The sequence below is a fragment of the Rhopilema esculentum genome, unplaced genomic scaffold (genome assembly GCF_057945365.1).
Source record: "Rhopilema esculentum isolate cy_ngs unplaced genomic scaffold, ASM5794536v1 HiC_scaffold_27, whole genome shotgun sequence".
NCBI classification, from domain to species: domain Eukaryota; kingdom Metazoa; phylum Cnidaria; class Scyphozoa; order Rhizostomeae; family Rhizostomatidae; genus Rhopilema; species Rhopilema esculentum.
In genome coordinates, this window is record NW_028300838.1 from 174,175 (window position 1) to 190,939 (window position 16,765).

At 35.6% G+C, this 16,765-nt stretch overlaps 2 protein-coding genes across 3 annotated transcripts in view; both read right to left on the reverse strand.

Annotated features, from left to right (window-relative positions):
* Positions 1 to 2,933: 2,933 nt before the first annotated feature.
* On the reverse strand, positions 2,934 to 13,142 carry LOC135695130 (uncharacterized). The gene is made up of 5 exons (XM_065214111.2): positions 13,050 to 13,142; positions 9,862 to 9,985; positions 8,926 to 9,155; positions 8,499 to 8,552; positions 2,934 to 7,868 (listed from the first exon to the last, which is right to left on the reverse strand). The coding sequence occupies exons 2-5, from the start codon at positions 9,946 to 9,948 to the stop codon at positions 3,875 to 3,877; spliced, it is 4,365 nt and encodes a 1,454-aa protein (XP_065070183.2). The 5' UTR covers positions 9,949 to 9,985; positions 13,050 to 13,142; the 3' UTR covers positions 2,934 to 3,874.
* Positions 13,143 to 13,721: 579 nt separating this feature from the next.
* The window catches only part of LOC148957431 (uncharacterized), an 84,711-nt gene continuing 81,667 nt past the window's right edge, over positions 13,722 to 16,765 (reverse strand). The window contains exon 35 of one of the 2 annotated variants that reach the window (XM_089115350.1): positions 13,722 to 15,388. In XM_089115350.1, coding sequence (XP_088971476.1) covers positions 15,350 to 15,388 — 39 coding nt within the window. In that variant the 3' untranslated portion in view covers positions 13,722 to 15,349. The remainder of the gene's footprint in view (positions 15,389 to 16,765) is intronic. The other variant, XM_089115349.1, reaches the window with a different exon arrangement.

A 16,765-nucleotide genomic window follows, 5' to 3' on the forward strand; every position in this document is an offset into this window, starting at 1 on the left:
TAAATCAATTCTTGATTGAGCAAAGTTGAATTGGGGCTAACCCAGTGTTGCTCAATAACACCTGTCGCATTTTGTATGTGAAGAGTAACTCTGGAAAAACCTTAGATTGTTTCGCTTTTTAGATCATTTATTGTTTTGTGCTATTTTTGATAAATATGAGTCATCTACATGATAAGAGTAACCTTCCACAAATGAGACAGAAGATCTTTCAAAATGAGCTGAAGCCTGAATGGGCTAATTACATAATATACTGCGAGGTCTTTAAGTAGATTTTAGTAGATTTTTGTCTTTGGCACAGTGTTTGTAGAAGTTTCTTGCAGAATCGCATTCTGCCAAGATTTTAACGAACTCCACGAAGAGTCCACGTCCCTACACTCAATCAGTTTATAAGAATACCAAAAAAGTTTCCAGCCTTAATGTTCTTAAATAATTGTTCTATTTAAGTCTAAATAAATTGAAAGGAATCTTGTTTCTTTCCAATCTGGTATGATTTAAAGGCAATCTGTCTCGTTCTGGATTGGTTAACGAGAACAATAGCTGGAACAATAGCCTAAACACGATTCCAGCGCTCCGCCATTTTTTTTAAAATGTCAAAAATTGATGGAGGACTGGAAACAATTAAAAATCCCTTTGTTCTTATGATCAATCATCGTCGTGACAGATTGCCTTCAAGGGCAACATAGCAGAAAGAAACTTTATGCCATAATGAGGAAATGGACGCACGAAAGATGCCTAACAATCGCAGAAGAATTTTGACTGAGTACAAAGGCAGTTTTTTCATAAATTTACTAGTGGTTCAATTTTTTTTTAAAAATTTATGTTATCTTTCAGCACATTTAACACGTTTATTTCTCAGAAAATCGAAGATTTGGAACGAGCTCTAATATATAGTTGTTTTTAGCTTAAAAAATATAGGAAACAGTGGCTTTTATCAAAGAAAAAAATCAGTAGTTCAATCGAAATGCTACGGATTTTCAATAGAAGATTTCCTAATTACTGTTTCTGGAAACTTCTACCCGTGCGCCGAATCATAAACCTCCAGTCAAGTACGATTTCTTCTTTAGGTCCCTCTATAGATTCCGTATTACAATACAACCTGTATTTTCACCAAGGAAAACCTTTATTGCCACAATATCCGTATCTTTTATTTTAAGTTGTCATAAAGGGGTGATTGTTTTATTGCGAGCCATGCAACAAAAAGGCCCTAAAAAGTAATTCCTGGATAACGTCATCTATTGGGCAAGAAAAATTGCGGGCTCTTGCAAGACAATGTTTGGTCATTGTCATTGCTGGAAGCATGACGAATGACGAAACTAGTACTTGCTTTTTTCGGCAAACAAGACGACTGAAGTGAAGACGGCTCATGGAGGTCTGGGTACTAACTGAGTTGAGGCACCCCCATTCGCGTGTTCTATTAACGGAAGACGACAAAATTGATTTTGCATCGAAAATGGAGGAGGGAATTTGGGTTCTCATGCAGGATGACGAGGAGATCGATGATGATGAATTCCTTGTTTCTCAAGAGGCAAATAGACACGGAAATCTGCATGTTGGACTTCCATATTGGAAATATGAACGTTTTGACCTGGATGGGATGCAAGAGGATGAGTGTGAGGTCAAGTTTCGGTTTAAATAACAAAAAGGCTCGCTGCTGCATTACACATTCCAGACGTTTTCAAGGGCTCAACTGGAGTGGTAGTGGGGCCAGTTGAAGCACTGTGTGTTTGCCTCAAACGTTTTGCGTACCCATGCAGGTATGCAGATCTGATACCAAGGTTTTGTCCTGTGGCTCCTTTCCGTGCTATAATGCTCCTCCAAATGGGCTGCCCCCGTCTAAATATCTCTAGACACTAACTAAGCTTTTTGCTGAAAATTGCCTCAACTTTGAAAGCAAGGTTTTCGCAGTTGATAGGGCCTGTTCCTTTCCTGGCTATAACGTGTTTATTGTGCAATGTCTAATCCTGGTGTATTTTCACACTACCTTAAAACCCAAAGAGCTGTGTATATCAATCGCTAGAAAATACAAGAAATTTGATTTTTATACTACCTATCCGAAACCAATATAAGTTGCCTGAGCGAATTGAAATCTAAAATCCTGGCTCATGTTGTTGCCAAATGTGTGTCTTACTCGGCTAGTACAAATGTTGTTTCAAAAGATGCGTTGGTTTTTTCTACTAACCACGAGTTCGGAAAATGAAGTGTTTCACATACAAAGACAAAACATATTCAGGGTTAATCCTTTTTAAGAAGTTGAACGATATAAGTTATATGAATACGATGAAGGACTATACCTGGCTAAGAAACCCAAAACTCCACATTTTTTCTTGAAATTAGATAACGTAACCAAAAGAAAGTGGCCACAAATATGGGATTTTCTCGTTTAACTAATTTCATGTTCGACAGCTTATCCAAATTAGGTCAAAGCGAAAATAGGAAGCATTCTTAATTTAGGTCACCATATTTTCCAAAATTTAAGTGTTGTTGGTATTCATTTGTAAAAGATAGATGTGCTGAAATTCAATAAAATCGGTCTTCACAGATATGGAAAACATGACGCTGCCCATGATACGCCTCCGCAGTGTCTTTTGTTGATTGGAATTCATACTTTTTGGGAGTTTTAAAGAAATCCTTTCAATACTTTGAGCAAATTAGGCAGAACAATCTTATTTCTACACCTGCTATTTTCAGACAAAATATATTTCACATTTGCAAAATTTCCTGAAAATTAAAATCTGCTTAATATTGTGCCATTTAATATGCGAAAAGCTCGCGAAACAGCGATGTGTTCTTTATGCCATCAAAATACAGTTTATACCTTGTACTTTTTTCAAATCCCATCGTTTCTGAACATTGTACACGCCAACAAATCAACATTAAGGCGGAAAAACTTTGGTTGAAAATCTCAGGGCTAAGAAGCAGTGAGAAAAACTTCGTTAAAGCGAGAAAAAAAATTATCGTACCGCAATATAAATCTTAATAAGATCTTAATAGGTGGTCTGACAAAAACGAAATAAAAGCTATTGATTCAACTCTCTTTGGCTAAATTTGAACGCTTTTAATTGGGAATGGAAGATGGAGACGAAGAGTAGATTGTGGTGAAAGAAAACTTGCTATGAAGAGGGCTTTTCTTGGAGGAGGGAGGCATTGCTTCAAAAGGTCACTTTGAAAATTTATTCATTAGCTTATTAAGGCTAGGGGGTTGCAATATGTGACAAAGGTGCCTACAAAAAATATTAAGATAAATAATTACAAAACACATGGCATTACTTAGGGTTGCATGAGTAAATAAATGACCAGTGCCAACAGAGATGTTTGTGCTCACTTGAAGGTGGGGGGGGGGGGGGAGGGGGAAGTCACGCCAAATACTGTCTAAATCATATGCGCTAAAACAAACTACAGGTTTAACGGAGTTGCTTTTTGCTTCAACCTTGATTTCTAATGCTTACACACGACCCAGTTAAAAGCTTGCATTGTTGAAATATTCAATTAAAATTCATGCTTGACATCTGACGTGTTTTTCATCTAAAGCAGAACTCAACAAGACCAAGTTACGTTCTAGACTAAGAAAGAATATACACAAGCATGGAAGACAAATCTTTCTATTGGGTTTGCTTTGCCTGTTTTATCTGCCTGGTTACCTTCGTATGCACCTACCTTTGTCATACACTAAGCAACATGTCTAGTGTCTATGCTAACCTATCAATACCGCACAAATAGTGTCGCTTATTGCAATTTCAAGTACTTAGCGGTTTTTATGAAAAAGATTGTGCTTATTCACAATTCCCGTGACGTTTTTTCCGCATATGCATTGTTTTCTCTTTGGAAATTTCACGAAAAATCCATGTTCAGTGAATCGATTTTCAGCACATCGTCTCTATTTGCGCCTCTTTTTCGGGCGATTTGCACCTGAAGATGAAGAAGTACTCTCAAAAGAGCTGCTATAGTCCCTGTCACGTGTCTTTGAAGACTTTGTCTTCTTTCTGGCGTCACTTCTCTTTGATTTACTACCACGCCTCCAGCGTTCAGCACTAGAACTGCTACTGAGTGAAGAATGACTTGCAGATCTTTGCTTGGGTGAACGACTTCGCCTGTGTTTCTTTCGTGTCATATCTCTCGAGCGCCTCCTTCTACTGCTTTCCCTCTCGGATGCAGAACTACGACTATCACTACGATGACGATGACTTTTTCTTCTTGGTGGTGAACTTTCTCTGCTCGCACGTGTTTTAGCGCTTCTCTTGCCACTTTCATAGCTTGTACTATGCAAGCGAGAATCTCGCTCCTCACTGTCCCTAAGTTGTCTTCCCTTGGTTTCCCTTTTGCTGGGTTTTGCATTTTCATCAGATGACGAATCATCAGAATCAACACTTTTACGTTGCTTGTGAGCGCGATCTTGCAGTTTCACTACGGCTGTGCTATCTTCTGATTTTCTGACATGTTTTCTTTTTCTTGATAATGCTTCTATATCAATGTCTCCATACAATGAAACGTCACTTGAGCTACCAGAATCTTTTGCCTTCTTAATTATCTTAACCTTTTGACTAATGATATTGAACCCATCCTTTGACGATGGTAAAAGTATACTGCTGCTAAGTGCATCACTAGAATCCTTTTTAGTTGCAAGCAAGCTCTTATCATAGCTGATATACGGATCGTCTTCATCAATGTTTGCTTGGCGTATTTTGGGTGCAAGCTTCCGACTTGTCTCTCTACCTGCAACTACCTCTGATCCTATACCTTGACCGCCACTTTTGGGCTCTTCAACTTCCCTTGATTCACGTGTAACATCCCACCTCCCACCACGCTTCAGGGACTTGCTTCCATCGTCAGCGTAAAATTTTGAATAGCTGTTCTTGGCTTCTGCTTCGAATTTTTGTTCATTCATTGGCTCATTAACCTTTTCGAAATCACTATCACTTTCATATTTACCTCCATCCCCTCTCTTAGGATTCCTAGTCTCATTCTTTTCCTTACTTATCTTTTTCGTCTCAATTTCATTATCTAGATCTTCCAGGCCACTAGCTGAGCTCTCCCTCTTCCTCCTAATCTTCTCTTTAGGTGCTTTATGGTACCTACTCTTCGCTTCATCTCTGTACTTTTTCTGTTCTCTGTCTTCATCATCAGTTGAGTCCCCATCTGAGTAATGTCTCTTTTTCCCTTTGCTGTGTTCTTTTTGTCTTTTTACCTCCTTTTTACTACTCCTTTTGGCTTCTCTATCGTCATAATCTTTGTGAATTAAACCTTCACGCGACTGTTTTTCGATATTCCTCTTTCTTAATGCTTTCTTACTTGACCCTTTTCGAGATTCATACGAGTCTGATTGTTCATTACCACTCCCCGCATCTGTGTTATTACTAGAGCTGGCAGTTATTTCCCTCCATACTTTCTTTGTGTCTTGCCTTCCTCTTCGCCTGCTACTGTAATTCTCCTTGTCTTTAACCCTCCTTGTTTCATCTTCTGATTCACTTTCAAATCCCTTACTTCTCTTTTTCTTGGCTACGGACCTCTCATCCTTTTCTCTTGATCTTCCTCCCCTCCGAGTATAGCTACCTCCTTGCTTCCTAGGCGCTTCCTCGTCTGATGAAAAGCTCTCTGAGGAATCGTTTTGATATTTACGCAATTCTCCCTTTCTGTTCCTCTTCCCCTTTACTTCAATCGACTCTGAAGATGAATAATCCGAGTTGTGCTTCTTTCCTTTTGATGTTAGACCGAGGGAACTACCAACCTTCTTCTTTCGCGTCTCTCTATCACTACTATGAAAATCATTGCTTGCGTCCCTGTGCCCCTTTTCCTTACCGTATTCTTCCTTTTTCTGTCTGCGATTCCTTCTTGCTACCTGCTCTGTTTCTTCATCAGAGGTAAAGCTGTTCTGATCATCGTCCATCTTGCGCTTTCTCTCTTCCTTGATTTCTCTTTTCCCTCTCTTTTTGCCAATGTTTTGTCGCGCTATTTGACGATATTCGGACTCTGACTCTTCCCTTGAATCTGACCTTCTTACAACTCTCGCATTTCTTTTCGAGCTACTCTCTTGGTTTCTTCTGTCATTCTCTCCTCGAGCTTTTGAGCGAGATGCCCTTTCCAAACTATTTTCTTCCCCACTAGCTGAATGATTCGACAACCTTCGAGAATCTTCGATACTACGCACATAATGCTCTTTATTTGAACTTATGACCAACACTTCAGAATTATCTGAATTTAATCCTTCTTTTCGAGCCGACCTACTCAATCTGTCATTCTTTCTATAAACCCTACCTTCAGAGGCATTCAACTCTAGTATCTTTGTGCCAGCCAACTCAGGGCTTCTTTCCATGTAACCAACAATGTGCTCAATTTTCTCTTCCCTTGCAGATTCATTCAAATGGATCGAGTCTTCATTATTCTTCGAAAACGCTTCCAGATTCAAAACATTCTCACTCTTCAAAGACCTTGAGCGGTTCTTCATTTTCAATTTGATACGTTCTCGCATTTCTGCTTCAGCGTCCAGTGAAATGGAGAATCCTGGCTTCTGTTGATCATCCACCGGATTTGCCAATTCCTGTTCTTGTTGGATTTTCTCTATCCTATTCAACTCTGCAATGGCTGCTTCTGTCCGTTTACTGTCATGAGCTGTATCACCTGCAACAGGATCACGTTCTTTATCAGAATCAGCACTACCACTGTCTTCCTCTTTTCTCTTCTTGTGTTTCTTTTTCTTCTTCTCCTTTTTCTTGTGTTTCTTTTTCTTTTTCAATTTCTCTTTTTCTTTTCGAATATCGTTATCGGATTCAGAACCTACATCTTCCCCCACACTTCCAACCCGATTCATGGAACTAGGATGTTCATTATTTTCTACAATTGCAATTTCTTCTTTTTTTGCACCCTTACGCTTCGAATCATAATCTTTCTGAACAGCCTCCCTAGGTCGATTGTTGGTCTTTTTCTTCTCAATATATTCATAACGCTTAGAAATATCTCGTCCAAACATGTCAACCTTCGCTGCTTTCTGCTGCATGTTTTCATCTTCGCCATCTTTCCTTTCTCTAACATATCTACCCTCTGATGTATCTAGCAATTTTCTTCCGGCATCTTCGTCATCATCCTCATTTTCATCCCATCGTCCTCTGAAAGATTTTTCCTGAGCCTCAGTTTTCATTTCTTCCCTATTCGTGTCTATTGTTTCTTTTTCCCTGGCATCACTCTTCAACCCTTTAAGATCTCCCTCACTTTTCTCAATTTGATCCCACCTCTGGTTAGGTCGTTTAGCTGGCGTATCACCTTGCTTTCTCTCTGTCTTTTCGCACCCTTCACCGCTTATAGCCTTTCCATCATTTTCAAACCTTCCCTTACCCTCTCTGCTACGGCTTCTCTTATCTGCTTTACCTCCTCCATACTCTGATTCAATAGGCCTTCTTTTCCTCTCTGTGGCAATTGGCTTGTCTTGACCGGCGTGACCAGGTCTTCTATTACTTCTTTCTTCAACAGGGTCTTTTCTACCATGTCTATTAGCTGTTTCACCATCTTTAAGAAGGGCATGTTCCTGGCTTTCACTTCGACTTCTTCTTCTATCAAAGCGTCCAGGAAGTCTCTTACGACCAGAATCATCAGCTTCATGACTTTTTGATCTGGGCCGCTCTCTTCTGTCTCTTCTTTGCCTGCCCTCTTGACGCCTAACATCTAAAATACTTCTTTGAAAATTTCCCCCAAAATTACCTCTTCCAACTCCTCTTCTTCCTCTACCACGAAAATTGCCACCAATCGGTCTACGGTTTTCAACTCTTGGTCTGAACCTTCCTTTTTTCCATTTTTCAACAATATCATCTTTATCATCATCATCTTCATTGGCTTTTTCATTGTCATTGGTCTCTTCTTCTGGTCTGATAGCATCTTGCTCTCTGTAAAATTGAAAATTGATTCACTCATAAGCTTTAAGGTTAGGATGATGGGCATTTTCGTCAGGATTACATCCCCCCTTGCCGTCTCTATTACTCGTCACAATATAAATCACGAGTAAATGACACTCTTCGTCATCATCACTTTTCGAATAAAATTTCTTGAATGGATGCAAAATCATTTTCGTATCCCCGATTCCATTCACATTCACTTACAATTCGGGCCATGAGACCAACAGATATTGAAACCAATCCTCCTCCCCCAATTAAAAGTTGAAAGAGCAATCTCAAAACTGTCTTTCTGCAATTGTAGTTACTTTTAACAAGTATTTTTTACTAGCTTAAATTTCAGCTAGTTCAAGACATTTTGCTTCAGCGCTACAATATATTTCAACCAAATCAATTGTATGCAAATTTGCAGTTTAAACGGGACTAAAATGCATCATATATTTTTCTATCTTTTCATCAGCCTGCGTGATCTCTATTTCGAAACTTTCAAGATTGTTACCCCATCGTTTCAAACCCATACACAAAGAAAACCATGTAGTCACTAGCTTTATAGTCAATGGAGAAACTCTAACTGGTTTCTACCCACAAGTTTACATTGAAATAAAAATGGCAGATCTGACTTACTCTGCACTGTCAAAATCTCCTGGATAAAGCTCTTTGAATCCTGAATGTCCCCATCTAAAAACAGACACAGTTATAAAGCATGATGTTGCATTCTGTTGTATAGATGCACATCAAAAACTGAGATAGAACTAACAGTGAAAGAAAACATTAGAAATTAGCAGAAAAAAGCAAAAGGCAAAATTTACGAACTATTATGACTTCATAGGGTACAAATTATTGGTTACTTCGATCTTTATCCAATCATATTTTTTTATAAATAAACATCAAGTCCATTTTGAACTTTTCAAATCAAATATTTCAAATATATAAACATGCTAAAATTTACTAGAAAAAATATCTCTTAACTTTCTACATAAAACAGATAAAATTATAAAGACTAAGCGTTGATAATGAAACTAAAATGTTACAGTGCAAAGTGCAGTCTCACCTGTCTGGATCATTTTCTTCAAATTCCATTAGCCTTTTGGTCCAAATTCCAGCTTTTGTAGGTGCAGCAATTTGCTTTCTATCTCTAACATCGTCACTGTACATCCTACCTCTAAATTTATCATCTTTCTTACTCCTGCGACTTCTGTGGTACTCATAATCATCATCGTCACTTCGGTCTGCATTTTTACCCTTCTCGTATTGTTTCCACATTTCATCTGTTTCTTTAATCTATGCATGGATAGATTTTAAATGTTTACAACTGGATATCTGATAACCCAATAAAATCGTTGATCAAAAACATCAATAGAATGAAAGGCAAATAAAGGTTGTTGCAACAAATATGGTTGTTGTGATTATGCATATGATTGTTGACAAAAAATACAGTTAATCAAAATGAGATTTGGTCAAGATTCTGTTTGGAGTTCTAATATTCACAAAAGCTGAGGAAACATCACTCAACCATTAAACAATTAGGATACAGCTATTTTCCCTTAAGTTCCAGAAAATAACGTTTTCAATAAAATTAGTAGAGTTTGTCTTCCTCTCATTGCCAAATGAAAAAATACAGCCGTCAAATTTTCAAAGTGCAACTGGACATTGGCAAGCTAATTTAAGTAAAAGAATGGCAAAGTAAAAGAGTGGCTATGAACTTAATTTTTAGGCAATGACATGCAGTTCTAAAAAGTTTCTAATAATTTATAGGTAACAATTGAAATATTTTTGTTATTCAGTCTGCAGATTTTGAATCAATCTTAGAGGAATTCCCAATCATCATAAGATTCCCAAGGATTCCTCAGAACTAGTCTGCAAATTGATCTGATATTTTTAAGAATTTATTGAAAAACTTGCAACAAGAGAACTCTGTTAAGGAAAATAAACAAGTCTAATAATAGATGCCATTTTAATAAGGCATAGAATAATATAAAGTGTTTACCCGATTGTGTGTATCTGTGTGTTTCACCACATTTCTAAAGGCAGATTTGTCTATTTGCATGAGCTTTCCTCCAATTATTGTTGTCATTTTTAAACCACATCAGCAAAAGGGAATACTACCAAATCTAGAAAACGAATTTAAAAATAGGCACTAGAATTTGACAAATAGCATTGCTCCAAAATGAAAACAGGCATTACTGAAAATGCAGGAAATTTGAAGTCAGGGCAAGACAAACAATTCAAAACAACACTGTAAACAGGTCTTGCCCTCAAGCAGCTATAGAGAGGAATTAATCGAGCCCCCGGAAACATAAAATAATATTGGCATTAAACAAAATAATGCTTTAAAACAGTGTTTTACAAACTGAAACCATCTTTGCAGAGAGAATCAATATCATTAATTTTTTGATAACATGATATATCTGCTTTTCAAATTAAAACATTTTTTTATGAACTTTTACTCACAGTCTACATAAAAAAAATTGGTAGGGTGCAAGCCTATTGCTTTGATAAGATGATGTCACATTTTCCCATTGTTTAAAGGGTATATCTGTGGTGGAAAACACAGAACATCATAAGCTCTTTGAGAGTGGAATCTTTTGAAAATGCAATGATATTTGAGTAGTTGCAAAATGACCTTGAATTTGTTTTCATTAAGACAAAAAGCAACATTTGCAGAACATATCTGTGAAGACATAGCCTCAGACCCTATTCACACGATACAGTATTCAAATGAATACACAACAATATGCAGATTTCTAATTTGTTAATGCTACAAGAAGCCAATTTCTACTTTTAGTATTGTTTTTGAAACATTATTTGAGTGAGAGCCCCACTTGTTCTTGCATCCCTGATCATACTGTACTGTTTTTTTGTTTATTAAAAGAAACTAAGACTACTATGTGAAATGTAAACTACTTTATGTTTTGTATATGGGTAAACAGGAAGACATTCCTACATATATGCTTTGTGATAACGGCCTCCTTGTTGTGGCACACAAAGCCATGCATTTTGATGAAACCAGGAGTAATAAGGAAAGAGTTTTTCAAGTGATATGGGCTTTTGACAATAAAAAAAGATATCTAGAAAAAATCTACATGTCTTTTGTGAGTTAATGTTTCTCATTTTACAATCTGGTGCTTTTTGGTTTTTTAATTGAACTTGATTGAAAAAGCAGGCCCTGACTGCAAATAAAGTAAACAGCAAAAATTTTGAAAATGCAAATAGTTTGCTCTAATGCATAACTTCAATACAAAATTTAAACATTAATTTATGCTAAGAATTTTTGGTATTTTTGGAACACTAATAGAAATTAAAATAAAGCAAACAGAGAGGGGCATAGCTAATGTAGCCTTATATGTTCCTAACGACCTTAAAGGCTTAACTTGACTATCCTAGAAGCAGTTTGCCACTACTTTCTTTCAAAAAAAGATCTGCCTAAGGTTCAACATGGAGCATATAAGAGCATATAAGAAATTATCTATCAGGTTTCAGCCATTAACAGCTCAATTCATTAACTGGGACAAAATTACTCGCTAAGGATCCCTGAGTTGAGATGGGTTGCATCTTGTGTTTTCTAGACAGTACATTTAGAAAATATTTGCATCTTGAATATATACATGACACCCAGACTGAAAACTTTGTTGCATGCTCATAATTTTTTGCCTGTGCACACATCTGTGTGCTTTTTTGCCACACACAAAATCTTTAAATATATAATGAAAACGAACAATATTAACTCTAAAAATAGCTAAGAGTGATTTCAGGCCTCAAACAAAGTTTGAAGTTTGGCATGTCATTGCCATAGAGCCTTGTTGAATATGAGATCATTGCAAAGGAGACCAAATTTAGACTTTCTATGTCCTAAATGCTCTCTCTTGATTAGTTTATCTATATAGAGTGCTCCTCCTTAATCAATCTATCTTATATACAATCATGTAATGTCTGTTTCTTTATTTAGTTTGTAATTTTGTAAGCATTGTTGTATTTAATTTTAACATCGTAATTTATTTAATTGTATTGTAGTTGTGTAGAATTGAATGTAGGATGGATTGATAATTATATGAAACTTGAAACTTATAAGTATGACGTCTATTAACTCTAGGTACTGTACAAAACCTACACATTGACCAGACTGCAGAGTATGGCAGATGCAGAGTGTGAGATCAGATGGTTACCCACTCAAAAAATTTGAAATTGCAAACCAAATGAAAGGAAAAAGGTGACCTACACAGGTAAATGTGCCTAAAATGATCATGTATACACGGCAAGCTTGGTTAAAATGGCAACAACTTACAAAGGTGTACAACTTTGAAGGAATACTGATAGGACTCTAGAATGTGTACAATCAAGGACCTGTGGATGGTGTGAATAGCCCCCTCACGCTCTTGGTTAAATTTGCAGTAAACTACAATATTACCCTCATTCATGCTCTTCATGGGGTCACACTGCCAAATTATTTATTATTCATATTTTCTTTTATCTTATTTTGTTTTCACTAACTTAATTATACTAACATAATAACCATTGTACGTAACACCTATTTACCAGACTGCAAAGTTTGGGTATACGGGGGGAACACGTTCCCCACCCAATAATTTTTTGCTCAAATGCTGTCTGCGCAATTTGCCAATTGAGATTAATCCGAGCAGTTGGAACATGGACTTTCGTGTGAATTCCGCGCATAGCCTAATCTCGAGCCCTAAAAATGCTATTTAAAAATGAAATCCCGCAGCTTTTAACCTGTCATTTTGCAACATGATCTGTTCCCGCACAAGCGTAAGCGACAGAAAATAATTCCCCGCGCACAAAAAATACTTTGCACTCTGGCCTATTTATAGGTTAATGTACAGTAAATAATAGATAGATGGGCCTATCGTCTCTAGCGTGCAACACAATAGCTTAAAGGTACATGCGTGACCAAATACAAAAACCGGGACATTTAAATATCCGAAAGAAGCATATAGTTTTGATGTACCGAATAAGTTCCAAGTATGCTGCCATGTTTTGTCGATTAGCATGCGGACAGATTATTCCGGAACAAGGTGTCTTCTCTGTTTAGGTCAATCAATCTGTCTTAACTATGTTCCTGTACACAAAATGACTTAAAATGACCTTATCCCTCGTTTGCAAAAAAATGTATAATAAATTTTATGCTTAAATGCTTAAGGTAAAACTGAACAAGCTTACCATGCAAAGCTGAACCCAACCAAGTTCGCACGCCATTTTCGGATATCAGTGGGGCCTGAGCAGCTGAGAACGAGGTTGAATGGAAATGTCTACCAATTCCACATAGGAGCAGGTGAGAAATCGAGATGTCCAGGGAGATGTCCAGGGGGTAGGGCGGAGTCCCCGTATAAAGCAAAAATTCCAAGCTGCCTGAATTTTCCGTAGAGAGAATAAGCAAGAAACTATTTCATACACCCGCTTTTTCTGTTTAATTTAGATTGATGCCCCAATTTTCTCATACATGATCTCACAAGACCAGACCACATTTATGACCAGGCTACAAGCCCATGCATCCTCATTAATCTTGCTGAATTCTTCATTACCCTTATTTTTCCTGTTAAATGTTGAACTGCGTCTTTAACATTTAGAAATCTGCGTTCTTTTGTAGGGAGTTTAAATTCTCTACTTTTTTGAGTTTGATGATGTTAAAAAACACAACTGTTCTGGGATCACTATCTCCCTTTTATAGAGAAGGGTATTTAGAATAGATTTATGTCTAAAATCCATTACTTCCTAACCTTGTAGCAGAAAGTTGGATTGCAGCAAAATTCAGATGAATTCTTTGCGCAATCGAGCACTAGAGTTAACAAAATAACTGCTACAGCGACAGCAAATGAATACATCTATGTGCAACTCAACTGTTAGCAAGAATGAACAGACACCAAGGGGAATATCTTAGAAAAACGAAACATATCAGGAGAATGATGAAGAAAATAACAATCCTCACCCATTCTCAGGTTAGTTATGGTTGTTAGGTAGACAACTTCTTCTAAAAACATCCAAGGAGCTCATTTCAAGGAATGTACTTGTGAAATACGGTTAATTTGCATAGGGTGGCTTGCTCAAAAAGCAGCCCTCTTTAGAGTTTTACTTGTATGTTATGTTTGACTCTTCTGATTCCGTGTGCAACTACATCTTCTATTCATTTTCATTAACTTTAAAATCATCACAAAATTATCGAAAATTATTTTTTTTGAGTTATATTTCATCGATGTAAGATGAATGCAAAAACACCTTCTTAATTATGAAGAGGGGGCTACCTTAGTTTAATCTCTTAAACTCATTTAGAAAAGGTACTAGAAACAGGGGAACCATCCATATCAGGAATGAAGAGAGAGCAATAACATAAGAAAAAGGTTTGGGTATTGATTTTAAATGTGCAAAATAGATAATATACATAAACAATTTACATCATGGTGTGTCATCTCTAAATAATATATTACGAACTAGGCCAACATCGCTTTCTATAGATTTAGTTTGGCAGGAGCTTGTTGGGAGCTAAAAGAGGCAGCATACCTCATTTCCAACTATGTGACACCATTTTCTAAATCATTGCACAGTATCAATTTGACTAGAGCTTGTATAGGTATAAGAGAATAACTGCTCAAACCTGAACCCAAGGAGGCCCGAAATTGTTGGCTCTTTGCAGCTTATATTGTTCGAGTAAATATCCATGAAAAATTTTTTCACAAAGGCAACCGGCCAAAAAAGTTTCTTAGTTCAAAATTTCACAAACATGCTGTTAATGTAAGCATAAAAATTTATCACATCTTTCGCTGTCTCACTACAATATTGTTATTAGAAGTTATCTCGGCCTGTATACCTTGCAAAGAAGAATAACGACAGGTGCCCTAGGTATTCCAAGTTGTCCCGCCAAGTAGGAATTAATTCGTGTGTCTATAAGGCCTAACAAAAAAAATTTCATTATCAACTTGCACCAGTATGCTAAAAAGTACGCAAAATAATTTTAAAAAAGCTAAAAGTCTCTATTAACATTTTTACAACAACAAATGTACACACACAAAACAGATTAAGCTTAACGCTAATGTTGTATTTTAATATCAGAAAGAATTCTACCGTTAACAAAAAATATGCTTTAGTTCAGTGACATCCAGTTTGGCACAATTCATTTTAGTCTACTGACCTATACTGAAAACAGTATTATGCAATAATTGCTGTAGCAGTCTTAAAAATTCAACATTATAAGCACTGTTATCGTATCGCTCGAAAGTGACTTTGAAATACTTTCTTAAAAGTCATTTTCTAAATAAGATCTTTTCGAAATATAGTCACCCACCAAGCACGTTTTCAACAGAGCTAGAAGCTATGGAAAAATTGAAGATTTCTGATCAAAATATTTACATCGTGCAAGGTATCTTATATACATCTTTAACATGCTGTAGAACTCTCGTTTAATACGTAAACATTCTAAATACTTGTCTTTGTAGAGAAAGCAGTGGCGTTCAAAAAATATTCTTCTCTTATTTCGGTATTCTAAACTGGAATGCTTGGCCAGCGAGCTAGTACAGGAAGAGAAAAAGAGAAATGGTTCAGTATAACGCTGAAAGAAAGATAATTTGGAAATATTTGAAACTCTCTAGCTATCAGCTCTTTAAGTATATTATCAAATATCGAATCGCACTTATCTATTATTGTATAATATATCATTAATCATATAGCATACATAATAAAATATAATATAATATAATAAAATAAAATATAATATAATAAAATAAAATAAAATATAATATAATATAATATAATATAATATAATATAATATAATATAATATAATATAATATAATATAATATAATATAATATAATATAATATAATATAATATAATATAATTAATATAATATAATATAATATAATATAATATAATATAATATAATATAATATAATATAATATAATATAATATAATATAATATAATATAATATAATATAATATAATATAATATAATATAATATAATATAATATAATATAATTGATATGATATATGATATGATATGATATGATATGATATGATATGATATGATATGATATGATATGATATGATATGATATGATATGATATGATATGATATGATATGATATGATATGATATGATATGATATGATATGATATGATATGATATGATATGATTAATATGATATGATATGATATGATATGATATGATATGATATGATATGATATGATATGATATGATATGATATGATATGATATGATATATGATATGATATGATATGATATGATATGATATGATATGATATATGATATGATATGATATGATATGATATATGATATGATATGATATGATATGATATGATATGATATGATATGATATGATATGATATGATATGATATGATATGATATGATATGATATGATATGATATGATATGATATGATATGATATGATATGATATGATATGATATGATATGATATGGAGACATGTGCAAGCAACGATAAGCGTTTATTTTTTACATGGACAGACGAAGAGCTGCTAAAATGCAAAATGGCGAAGACTGGGAGACTGTTATGTCAATCCCTATGTCTATCCAGAAACAACAACAGAGGGCTTTCCAAATAGCCAGGATAAAGAAAAACTGACAAAAGAAAAGGGGAAAACGAAAATAAACAAAATGATGACAAGGTTCACAACGGAACGGTTGTTTATATAGTTCATACAAGATTCGTTTTGGCCATTTGCGTTAAACAAACGACTGCATATAACAAATTAAAACCAGAAGGAAGATTGGTGTAAATTTAGATTATCTACTTCGCCTCCTCTTCGCATCGAGGTTACTGTGTTGAGCACAATTTATTACGTTCTGATAGGAGATATCTTCCAATCACATGATTCAACCCGCTATTCAAAGAACAATAGGTTTGTAAA

Coding starts and splice junctions, on each gene's coding strand:
- LOC135695130 (XM_065214111.2), bottom strand. CDS start 9,948: ATGACAACAATAATTGGAGGAAAGCTCATGCAAATAGACAAATCTGCC. Junction 8,553..8,925: donor GAAGAAAATGATCCAGACAG/GTGAGACTGCAC, acceptor GTCTGTTTTTAG/ATGGGGACATTCAGGATTCA. Junction 7,869..8,498: donor GGAGATTTTGACAGTGCAGA/GTAAGTCAGATC, acceptor TCAATTTTACAG/AGAGCAAGATGCTATCAGAC.